General features: G+C 45.2%; 1 protein-coding gene across 1 annotated transcript in view; it reads left to right on the forward strand.

Moving 5' to 3' along the window:
* Pop1 (POP1 homolog, ribonuclease P/MRP subunit) overlaps positions 1-12,041 on the forward strand; it is a 30,572-nt gene that overhangs the window by 14,444 nt on the left and 4,087 nt on the right. The window contains exons 9-14 of the mRNA XM_028766265.1: positions 406-499; positions 3,070-3,181; positions 3,930-4,049; positions 6,723-6,838; positions 8,899-9,090; positions 10,739-10,893. Coding sequence (XP_028622098.1) covers positions 406-499; positions 3,070-3,181; positions 3,930-4,049; positions 6,723-6,838; positions 8,899-9,090; positions 10,739-10,893 — 789 coding nt within the window. The remainder of the gene's footprint in view (positions 1-405; positions 500-3,069; positions 3,182-3,929; positions 4,050-6,722; positions 6,839-8,898; positions 9,091-10,738; positions 10,894-12,041) is intronic.

Genomic DNA, 12,041 nt, shown 5'->3' on the forward strand with positions numbered 1-12,041 from the left:
TCTCTCTCTCTCTCTCTCTCTCTCTCTCTCTCTCTCTCTCTCTCTCTTTCTTTTTTTTGAGACAGGGTTTCTCTGTATAGCCCTGGCTGTCCTGGAACTCACTCTGTAGACCAGGCTGGCCTTGAACTCAGAAATCTACCTGCCTCTGCCTCCCAAGTGCTGGGATTAAAGACGTGTGCCACCACCGCCCAGCGCCTTTGTTTTTTCAATAGAGGGTTTCTCTGGCTGTCTTTGGAACTCACTGTGTATACCAGGCTGGCCTCAAACTCAGATTGCCTGCCTCTGCCACCCTGCCTGGTTCTGCTTTGTGCTGTGTGCCACCATGTCTGCTATGATTTGTCCATTTTTGGCAGTGGTACAGACATCACGTGTGATGGGCATTTCTGTTTTCTGGTCTTCTCTCAGTGACTTGACAATGGAGATGAACAGGTTCCGGCTGATCGGTCCTCTTTCGCACTGTATCCTGACCTCGGCACTGAGGGCTGCTCCTGTCCACACGGTGAGTAAATGGCAGATACGTAAGGCCTCACCACAGTCTCCATCCTGCTGGGTTGTCTTGGAAAGTGCATTACCCAGCTTGTTTTTACTAATCTTTTTAATCTTTCACTTCCTGGAAGATGGAATCTCAGTGGGTGTGATAGTCAATTGAATATTTAATTATATCCTCTGCTTGCTTTCCTGAGTCTGTAGAAGGTAAGCCCTGCTCCATAGGTGGGCACTGGGATGTCTCTAACGTCTCTGACATTTTATGTCAGTTGTTTTCCCCCTTTCCTTTAGTTTTTGTTTCCTTTTAGTTTGGCTCATCTGACCGATTTTCTGGAAGATTATGAGCAACATGTCTCCCGGCACTTCATATCAAAAGCAGGGCTGATGTTCTTTGTGTTCTCGAGATTGGCCGTCAGTCACCGGTCATGTTGACCACTTATGTGACTGAGTGGTTGAAGAACTGATTTGTACCTTTATTTAACTGTAACTAAGGATCAAATGCAGGTGGCTCTTAGTGGCTTCTGTCGTCTCACCTGCAGTTCTTGCCTCAGCTCTGATCTTCAGCCATGTCGGCCTTCAGGTTCTAGAATGTGTTACTTCCCATTTCCCTCACGACTCAGACCTGTTTTCTTTCTACCTGTTGAGCACTGTGCTGTGTTACTCTTGGGTGGGCTAAACGTCCCTCGTTCTTCAGGGTTCAGCCTGTCACCTGCACTGTTCCCTCTGGAACCTTCCGTGTGCTTGGTTAACTTGCTTGCATGTTGTTTCTTGCACCTGTACTTTTCCTCAGTTTACTAGTACAGTCAGCTCTGTGTTAATATCTCCTTGATGTCTGCGGGTCCTGATGGCAGGCAGTGCTGGCCCTACCCTCTACCCTGTCTCCAGTGCTTAGCATACATAGTGGTAGCATACAGAGAAGGTCTTGTATGTGCTCACAAATGATGGAATGAAGATTTGAATTCAGAAGGCTTGGTTCTAGGGCATGGATTCCACACCACTTAGCTCTGCTAGGGAGTGGCAGACAAGTTACCACTTTAGGCTCGAGAAGGCTTTCAGCATAATAGTGGCTCTTGACTGTTGTATTTGTCACACTTCTATACTTAAAATGCTTTGGCAACCTTGCTAAATCCTAGCCTTGCCAAGAGAAATGTACGTGAAGTGTTTAAGGATCTCGTCTGGTGTCGCTGAGAATAGTGCAGTGGTTTACTTGAGGTTTTCATTGGTTTGGTGAGAAGGAACACTTTACTGCTTAAGTTAGAGAGGACGAAAGTGGAGAGATGTGTCAGACTGTGAAAGGACAGCATGGTTTCTGGTCGAGCACTGGCTAGAGATGGCTGGAGACCGGCAGGCTGGAGACCTCACAGGTTTCCCTGTAAGGGATGGCAAGCATTTTGCCATGCTCCCAGACTCCAGGCTCCTGACATGAGGCCGAAGACCTCCATCGATCTTAGCCTTTCGGGCATGTAGGACAATGCCCACTAGCCCCTCCACGGGTAGAGGGCATGACTACAGGCCACAGAGTCCCAAGATTGATCTCCATAATAATGAGATACCTAGAGGACAGAGGGCATAGCCAGTTAAGCAATCCTCCTCAGACGTTCCTCCTCGCAAAAGATATTTAACCTCAGGCCCACCTTGAGAATACGGGGTATAGCTTCATCCATTTTCCACCATGACAATAAAGATCTTTTTTGTTTTGTTTTTGTTTTGTTTTTTTGGACAGAGTTTCTCTGTATAGCCCTGGCTGTCCTGGAACTCACTCTGTAGACCAGGCTGGCCTCAAACTCAGAAATCCTCCTGCCTCTGCTTCCCGAGTGCTGGGATTAAAGGTGTGTGCCACCACTGCCCGGCTGACAATAAAGTTTTTAAGACCATGTCTTAAGACTTGGACTACCTCTCTTCTTCGGGAACAGACGACCTTTCTATGTTCTAGCCCACACCCAGCCAAGCGAGTCACTCTAACCAAGAGCCCTCTACCCGCAGGGCGCTGCCGGGGCTCATCTTGTCCTCCTTCCCACTTCGGCTGCTCGGTCCTTCTGTGACCTCTCAGCAGCACTTGAGAGCCCAAGGGTTTGAGACCAGTCGGTCCCCGCCCACCCACTTGGCCCAGGGATCCCCAACTCAAGAGCTCCAGCCCCCATGGGGTCTCAGACTGTGTTCTCCCCACGCCCAGCTTCTCACAGCCCGATGTCTGCCTGGCACTCAAAGTGAGCTCAGTCAAATTCCAGTGTCTCTGCCTCACTAAGCCCCTTGGGGCGGACCCACAACTCAACCCACAGGACCCATGCCCGTGCATTCACCACAGCCCAACAGAGATGGGAGAGGGTCTCTTAGGGAGAGAGTGACAGTGCTTACTTAAGCCATGTCTTTGAGAACCATGGTTGTATTCCTGTGTATGTGAAATTGCTAATTAGAGTGTTTAGTCTCGTAGCAATTGCTGTCTTGGATGTGCTGGCATCTTCACTGCCATTCCTTGTGAAGCAGTTGTTCTTACACAAACAAAGCAAGTGGAGCCTGGTTACAGCCATGTTACCGCTGCAGCAGGCACTGGGCCTGGCTCATCACCGTGTCCTTGTTTTCCAGGGGGAAGAGGATGCAGAGGAGACACCGCATCACTGGTGGACTGACACTTGCAGGAGCTCTGATGACATTTCTCTACACCAAAGACAAGAAGCATTGTTTCAGTTGTTGGGAGGTACAAGGAGGGAGGACCCTGATGCTAGGGAGGAGGAAATGGGGGGTGGGAGGTGGTCAGGAGAGTAGTTTGCTGGTGGGCCTTGAGGAGTAGCCCTGCATTTTATCCTGCTGTTGTTTGTTGTGATATAACAAGTGACTCAAGCAGCCCAGAGTTAAAGATTAAAACACGGGTTCATGCTTGTTTATGAATGACGAGCTTGTTCGTATTCTAAATAACCAGCTTTCTGAAGTAAGAGTAAGCGAGCAATAGGTGTTGAACTAATGTCTGTACGTACTGCCCCATGCACCTGGCTGTTAGACAGACGTGTGCTCATGTTGTAAGGTAATGACTTTATGGTCTTTCAATTTTATTTTACAAGAAACTTTATTTTTAAGGTGTTAATTTATTTTCTGAAGATATTAGTGGGCACAAGGGGATAGGTATTTTAAAACAATTATCCCAGGGGAAAATGTTTTATTGGAAAAATTTGAAAGATTTCCAAATACAAACAAGATCGTGTTAATACTACATTGTGACTTTTTTACTTAAAATCATTTTTATTATCTTTATTATTTTATGTCTGCGCATGTATACATGTACATGTGTGTACTTATGGAAGTCAGTTCTCTCCTTTACTCACAGGGATTGAACTCAGGTTGTCAGACTTGGCAGCAAGTCTCTTTGTTCACTGAGCCACATCACAGGCCCTGGGAATGCCTTTCTGTAAACTTGCTTTTATGCATTCATTCTGTCTGTTTTGTTGAAGGGATATCGTCACCAGCAGAACTTCCAGCAGGTACTATTCTGGGATTGACAGTTAGGGATCCAAGAGTAAACTTGCCCCCACAGCGATCCAGAGCTTTGCCTGATCCAGAAAGATACCAAGGTAAGGTGCTTGTCAGACGCAGGAGGACTTCAGTCTGTGACTTGTGTAGCAGCCTTGTCTGGGCTGTGTCAGACGACATGGTGCTGAAGCATCTTTCACATGGGAGCTGTAAACCACGGGGCTTGCTGCTTAGGTTTGGTCTTGAGGTTTTTCTGAGTTCTCTGTTTTCAGTATCTAGTAAAGTGTGTCTTTTCTTTATTCTCACAAATAACTAGAGTTTCAGAATTTACCTTGAGGAAGGGATGTGCACCGGCAGCTGGTCTTGTGCTCATTGGAAGCCTCTGTCTGACCATACAGATGATCCAGGTTCGAATCCTGGCAAGGCCATCCCAGGTGCTGAAGTATCAGACCTCATGGTTTTGACAGTAGCGGTACCCAAGAGCTCTTTGTTGGGAGTGTGGGAAGGTAGGTTTGGGCTGGCTGGGACTTTCAGGGTTTGCCGCAGTTGTGATGATGTTGTGTTGGATTTACTGTTATTCAAACACCATTTATTAAGAGAGTAGTTTAAGCTAGCTTGTGAGCTTTGGGAGACAAACATTTAAGTGTGTGTCATAACAACTTGACAATTTTGTTTTTCACCTCTCTACATGTAGTTAGCTAGCTTATTAGGGACCAATACACGGCCCCATGAGAGCTCCACATAAAAGGTGGCTGAGAGGAGTTGAAGACACATAGGTAAGTTAGTTGTTGTGGAGCCCAAGTCATCATTGTTACCCTCCCTCTGGCTCCCTCATGCACAGTTCTGAGTCTTGAGTATGTGATTGCGGGCAAGAGTATGTGATGCCTGGCAAGGAGGACACTTTTCACGTGAATTTGATGAATTAGTATTAGCTCAGTACTTTTAATTTCTCACCTAGGAAGATAAATCAAAATGAAGGATAGAAATATACTTTGGACTGGGTCATTTAAAAAGTCAATCCTTGGGGCTGGAGAGATTGCTCAGCGGTTAAGAGCACTGACTGTTCTTCCAGAGGTCCTGAGTTCAATTCCCAGCAACCACATGGTGGCTCACAACCATCTGTAATGAGATCTGATGCCCTCTTCTGGTGTGTCTGAAGACAGAGACAGTGTACTCATATACATTAATTAAATAAATAAATCTTTAAAAAAAAAAAAGTCAATCCTTAGAAGTGTCTCAAACAGTGACAGTAAAGTCAATTCACATATACTCGTCTTTAAAGAAGGGTTTGCCTGCTTTGGTAACAAGCTCCTTATTTTCTCATATAAACTGGATTTCAGGCTTTACAGGGAAAGGTCCCTAGGAGCCTGACTGCTGTATTCTCATGCTTTGTACAATTCACCTCTTAAGTAAGAGTTAATTATTAACGTTTTTAAGAACACATTTCACTTTCATTAACAGAATAGTTTACTGTGTAAAGCTTTGAGGTGAGATTTCAAAATACAGATCCAAGGCTGGAGGTGTAGCTGGGTGATAGAGCTCTTGCCTAACACCACATGGCCCAGGTTCAAGTCTCAACTCTGGGGACGTGGGAGGAAAACCTCACACCACATTTGTGCCGTGTGGTCTGCTTTATCTGCTGCCTTAGCAGCTGCTGCACTTTCAGAGATGATCTGAACCTGGCCTGGCCAGATAAGAGCCGGCTTTAACCTTGGCTGTGGGATCAGGGAGTAAGGCTCCGAGGCGGGGGATATCCTCAGCGTGCATCCAAGCATGCACCCAGCTTCCTTACATTGACTCTTTAGCAGCAGTGAACCAACCAAAACAAAAGGAAAGAAACAAAATACTGAGCTACAATTGTATGCATGGGCTCATTTTAAAACTTTTTCCTGTAATAGTCTGGCTGTATGTCCTTACCAAACCACCAGAGCCGTGAAGTCTGGTTGTTTCAAAATGGCGGATGGGCAGTCATCTTTTCCTTTTTCAGTGCTCGTGAGCACTCCTACAGCACAGGGCAGTAGTGACTTCCGGTGCTCAGTTCAGGATCATTTCATACAACTATGTTTCTCCATCTGGGAAGAAAAAGCCTGTCCCTAACAGTGAGTTGAAGGCTGCAGCTTTCTTCCTGCTAACCCCTGTGTTTTCAGAGTATCTGTAGTTTTGCCTTGTCTAGATGTCACATGGTCAATCATATAGTGGGTAGTCTTTTCCCCGGCCAGCAGACCCACACAGCTATGTACTTTTGAGCAAGTTTCTGTGTTGGTATTTTGGGACAATAGCCCCCTCCCTCTTCAATTTTTTTGTTTTTGTTTTTTAATTCTTCAGTCTAACAAAATTAGATTTGACTTTTTTTTCTGTCATGAAAACTGTTTCTCAAGAAACAGTATAGTTCACAAACATTGCTCACCTTAAAGGAATGGAGAAACATGTTTTACAAACAGGAGTGAGTAACTTATAAATGTTAGTTATAAGAGACCCGAGATAAAGGGTAATGAAGGGTGTCATCTAGAGTTTGAGTATCTTAAATGAGAGGGGCAGCTTATTAGTATAGTTGTGTGTCTGCACAAAAGTAAGTATCAAGGAAAAGTATTAGCCTTTGTTATTTCATGGTCTAGGAAGCCAATTTTAAAAATAATGTCTTTTTCGCCAAGGAAAGTCTTCTGGTTCAGTAAATCCCTATTCACTGAATGAAACCCTTTCCTGTCTTCAGCCTTCTACATTAGGGTTTGCTGGAGTGACGGTGTGGTTTGAAGGCTCTTTCTTTTCCCTCTCAGAGAATGAGCAAGTTCAGCAGCTGCGTCTGCAGGGAGTGCCTGTGGAGTGTGCACACAGCTTCATCTGGAACCAGGATGTCTGTAGGAGTGTCACGGAGAATAAAACCCTGGATCAGGTAATTATCGTGCCAGGCCATGGCAAGCTCATGAGTGCCAGGGAGAGTCACTGTAGAAGAGATCCTACACGGCGATTTCTATGTTTCAGGGTCCCATTACTTATATATTCTTTATTGTGATACATTGATTTTTTTTTTTAAAAGAATGCTTTCGCTGGGCAGTGGTGGCGCACGCCTTTAATCCCAGCACTTGGGAGGCAGAGGCAGGCGGATTTCTGAGTTCGAGGCCAGCCTGGTCTACAGAGTGAGTTCCAGGACAGCCAGGGCTATACAAAGAAACTCTGTCTCGAAAAAACCAAAACAAAACAAACCAAACCAAAACAAAACAAAACAAAAGAATGCTTTCTAGTAAAAAACCTTTTCCTGAAGTGTAAAATCTCCTGGTTTAAATATGTTTTCTTTGATCTTATTACCTTTAAGTATTCTGTCTGTAAATTCAAAATGATTGAACCCCCACCAGAGTCAGACATTGTATCAGATACTGATAGGTGACTTGCATGTTAGGAAGCCTAAGGAATGCCTAGGGACACTGAGGCTGCTTCCTGTGTGGAGACGATGATGTTTGAATTCACTCTCAGATGGGAGCCAGACTTCTGGGAGGCAGGGTCAAGGCTGCAGTTGAGAAAGGTATCAGGAAGAAAAAGCAGCGTTTACAGTGGCCCAGGTCTGACCTGTTCATAATCCCCTGATGGGGCAAGAGCTGGGAGTTAGTAGTGGGACAAGGGAGAGTTCTGAGGGGACACAGGCTAGAGTGTAGAGGACTTCAAGGCATCAAGGTGTAGACCAGCTGTGTGGGATACTGCAGGCTTCAAGACTGGTTACAGCATGACTGGATTTCACTCTGGCAGTATGTGGAGGGAAGGTTAGACTGGGGTTCTGCTTGAGAGAGAGCCAGAGAAAGGGCTGGGTCAGATAGCCTTAAAAGAAACATGTATATAAAGTAGCTGAATGTAAAAGAAGGAAGAACTACACCACATAGGATGTGGTGGGGGTTGGAATTGTGCAGTAGCTGGGGTTCAGAACATACTTCCAGAGGATAAAAGACTTGGTGGTTGATGGAAGATGAGAAAGGGTATCTGTAGACTAGCCCCTAACATGATGGTGTCGGCTAATGGAGCTGGAGTCCCGTTTGACTATTCACTGCTTTATTCCCAGGTTCTAGAGAAACAGCACATCAGAGGTGCTCAGTAAGCATTGGAATGGGTGAACAGTGAGCTCTGGGATTTGTGGGATTGTTCAGTTAGGGGAGGATTTGGGAGAGGATCATGGGAAAGATGAAGCATTTGACAGACCGTGTGCTTCTCAAGAATGGATATCTTAAAGAGACAGGTCTTAAATTCCAGGTGGGAAGCTTGGGGCTAAAGGGAAGATGCTGTAGAGTGGACAGTAAACAGTAAATATACAGGAAGTCACAGAAGCTTAGCAAAGTGAAAAGGTCAAGGTTTGTGGAGCACAGTTGAGGTTACAGTTGTATCAAAACATGGAGGAGCGCTGTGTACCAGTCACTGAGACACTCGCTGGGAGTCTCTGAACTCAGCCCAGGTGCTTGGCCCGGCATCTCGGCCCCACCGAGCAGACCAAGGGAAGTCTGAGAGGGCACCCTTCACTCCTTGTTGCATTGGTCCACGCCTTCATAGTGCCTTCTGTTTTAATCATTCAGACCTGCTAAGATATTTCCTCAAGAGCAGAGAGCACTTTCTCCCAACTGCCCACCTTTGAGAAGCTGTGGTTAATTTGTGCACTGCCTTACTTACTGATAACAGCACAACAGAATAAAAGGGATAGAGTGTACAATTGTAGAACTGATTTTGACAAGGTTAGCAGAATGAACAAAGTCAGTTTACTTTGAGTCTTCTGTATGCTTCAGCATACAGCAGCCCACACAGCAAGTTTACAATATTTTGCCTTAGAAAGGATATTTTTACTTATACTGGCTTGTGCTTGCTACTTCAGACCTTTCTCTTTTAAATGAAAATTTAACTTTTAAGTTTGCTTCTGGGGAGACCCAGTAAGATCTAGAAGACTATAGCTGTTTGCGTTGACTCGTTTTCTTCCCTTAGGATTTAAACAGGATGAGGAGTGAATTGCTGGTGCCCGGATCGCAGCTTGATTTAGGGGCTCGTGAATCCAAGATTCCTATCCTTCTGATACAGCAGCCGGGAAAAGTCACTGGCGAAGACCGACTGGGCTGGGGCAGTGGCTGGGATGTCCTCCTTCCCAAGGGCTGGGGCATGGCTTTTTGGATTCCATTTGTAAGTCTCCTTTTGATTTCAGCTAATAATTGCAATATTTAAAACACAATCTTGATTGATAATAGATGCTAAATGTTCCCGGCATTATGTACAATTTAGGAACTGTGTACTTCTGTCCTTAGGGTGAAATAGTGGATATAAAATATAGAACACTTGGTAACATGTAGTTCCTGGATCCGGGTTCTCATGGATAACCTATGGGCCAGCAGGGTGACTCAGCAGGTTAGAGGGCTTGTCACCAAGTCTGACAACCTGAGTTTGATTCTCAGTACCATATGGTGGAAGGAAAGAACCACCTCTCTCAAATTGTCCTCTGACCTCCACACGTGTGCCATCACACGTGTGCCCATGTGCATGCACACGTACACAGAGTAAATAAGGTTGAATAGTAAAACAAGACAGCAGTGTAGCCCCGCTTCCTCTGAAGACAGACTCAGGCTGGCCTGGAGTTTGCTGTCCTCTTGCCCAGGCTCCTGGGTTTAAACACAGCGCCTGGCTAATACTGTACATTTTCCACACGTTTTATTTTTTGTTTTCTTACAGTGATTGGCATACTAACTGTACAGCTACTCAGTGACATTTCCATACATGCTTGCTTTATGTGTTGATCATCCATGTGTCTACCCTTGTCTCATGATCTCCCCGGGCACCTTCCCATGCCCTGCTAAGGAACAGTATTTGAAGGTTTTGAAATGGGATACTTTTTTTTTTAATAGGTAACAATGTCATATTTTTAATCTGAATAAATTTTTTATCTTAGCTTTTACAGCAGTATAGAGCATACTGTTGTTATTTTAAATGTTAACTATAAGCATATACTTGTTCCTAGTTTTTAACTGTAGCCAAAATTGTTATTAAAATCTGTGTATGAGCATCTTCTGGATTGTGTAAGCATTACTCTACTAGAGAAGGTAAGGCCTATGTCAGTGTAGCCTGCTAGGTTTGTGCAGACAATTACCTTTTTAGCAATTACACCTAGTGCAAGGAGCAGTTAATCATTTAGGAAGGGGATTTTTTTTAATTGTTCCCCCTAATTTTTTTATTAGGAAACTCTTTGTTTGCTTTTTTTCTTCAGTACTGAGTATTGAACTGAGGGTCTTAGGCAGGCTACGACTGCCACCCAGGCTCTCTGTGACTGAGCTGCATCCCCAGACGGTTAGGAGCAGCTCATCCACACAGAGAGGATAAGGTCCACATGACTGCAGGGCTGTGCGCCCTGTGCCTGCGTCTCTCTCAGGAGACAAAGCTTCCAGCTTCGCTGGCAGTGGTCCACGTCCCTCACACCTCTCAGCTCCTCCTAATGTAACACCGTTATGATTTGGTGTTTGCTACCTCTGTGCATATTCTCATATCTTTATCAGATGCTTGTATCTCTGTAAGTACATGTTTTAATCTGTATGCTTATTGTGTATATGCGTCTGCAACCTGTTGTATTTACTGGATATTGAGTTTTTTTCCCATATTGACTGAAGGTTCATCCATTCAGTTTTACTATTGTTTGGTGTTTGGTTGTAGGATTATCTTAACGGGCATTTATTAATTTTCCTTGTGCTGGGCTTTAAGGTTGTTTCTCATTCCCCTGTACAGACAGTTACGCAATTTCGCTTCAGGTTAGAAAACTGACAGGGCCCCTTGACTTTTCTGTTAGATCTACCGAGGTGCAAGAGTTGGTGGATTAAAAGAGGCTACAGTACATTCTCAGTACAGACGGTCACCTGACATCCCAGGTGATTTCCCAGACTGCCATGCTGGGGTTCTGTTTGCTGAAGATCAAGCTAAGGACCTTCTAGAGAAGTACAAAAGGTAAGGAAGGAACTGTTCTTCCAGTCTGGTCTCAGGGATGGGAGAGGCCTGCTCTAACTGCCTGATGGTGTGGGGGTGGCTTCAGTAGCCTGGACAGTGGGAAGCCTTTTCTCACGATCTTGTTAGCTAGCAAGCAGTGCTTTGAGCCAGGACATCCTTTTTGCCCTGTAGAGGCCCATCTGGTAGAGCCCTTTTCTAGGTTTTTTTCTGACTTCAGTGATGGACATCCTAACTACAGACATGCATGACAGATACTTGCTATGGATCTCATTACTACCCTACCGATATCCCTACTCTGGCAGAAATGGCAGTTGTTAAAAACCTGGTTTTGGAATAGTACCGATTTATAAAAATTAACAAAACCATAGAAGTAAACTGGTGCAGTTCTGCCATTAAAAGAGATACTCACTGTTTTTAATATTTTAGGATTATCCTTGTGACCTTTTTTCTTACATATCTTTCATTGGAAATGAGTGGATAAGGGCCTTTATTTCTGTTACACAGAGAAGTCCAGGTGAACCATAGGAACCCATGTTCACATTAAATTGTAGGCTCCTGAAGTACAGAAACTCTCTTGTTTGTGGTGCTTGTGGGCCTAACCGTGGGTGGTGTACACTGGCCTCTCTAACATTTGTTGTTTGATAAACGAGTGGATAATTGAATGTTGCAGTGGCTTTGCTGGGAGTTCCTGCTCCAACACCCACAGACAGAGGCTGTGTGTGTGTGCATGCGCGCGCGCACGTGTGTGTCTCTGGGTGTGAATGGTGTGTGTGCGTGTGTGTCTTTGTGTGTCTGTGTGTGTGTATGTGTGTGTGCTCGTGTGTGCTCGTGTCTGGGTGTGCATGGTATGCGTGTGTGTCTGCGTGTGGGTGTGAGTGGTGTGTGTGTGTGTGTGTCTGTGTCTGTGTGTGCATGTGTGCGTGTGTGTGTGGGTGTGTCTGTCTGTCTGTCTGTGTGTCTGTGTCTGTGTGTGGTGTAGGGTTGGATGGCTTTCTAGCCATTTGTTGAATGATAGACAGACGATTGACTTAGTGAATAAGTTGTGACCTGATCCTGGATCAGCTTCCCAGCAATTCTGTGCTGTGTGTCTGTGTGCTGCCCGTGCTGTGTGGCTGAGAGTCCTGTGTGCTGTGTGGCTGAGAGTCCTG

The sequence above is a fragment of the Grammomys surdaster genome, unplaced genomic scaffold (assembly GCF_004785775.1).
Source record: "Grammomys surdaster isolate TR1022 unplaced genomic scaffold, NIH_TR_1.0 63, whole genome shotgun sequence".
Taxonomy (NCBI): Eukaryota; Metazoa; Chordata; class Mammalia; order Rodentia; family Muridae; genus Grammomys; species Grammomys surdaster.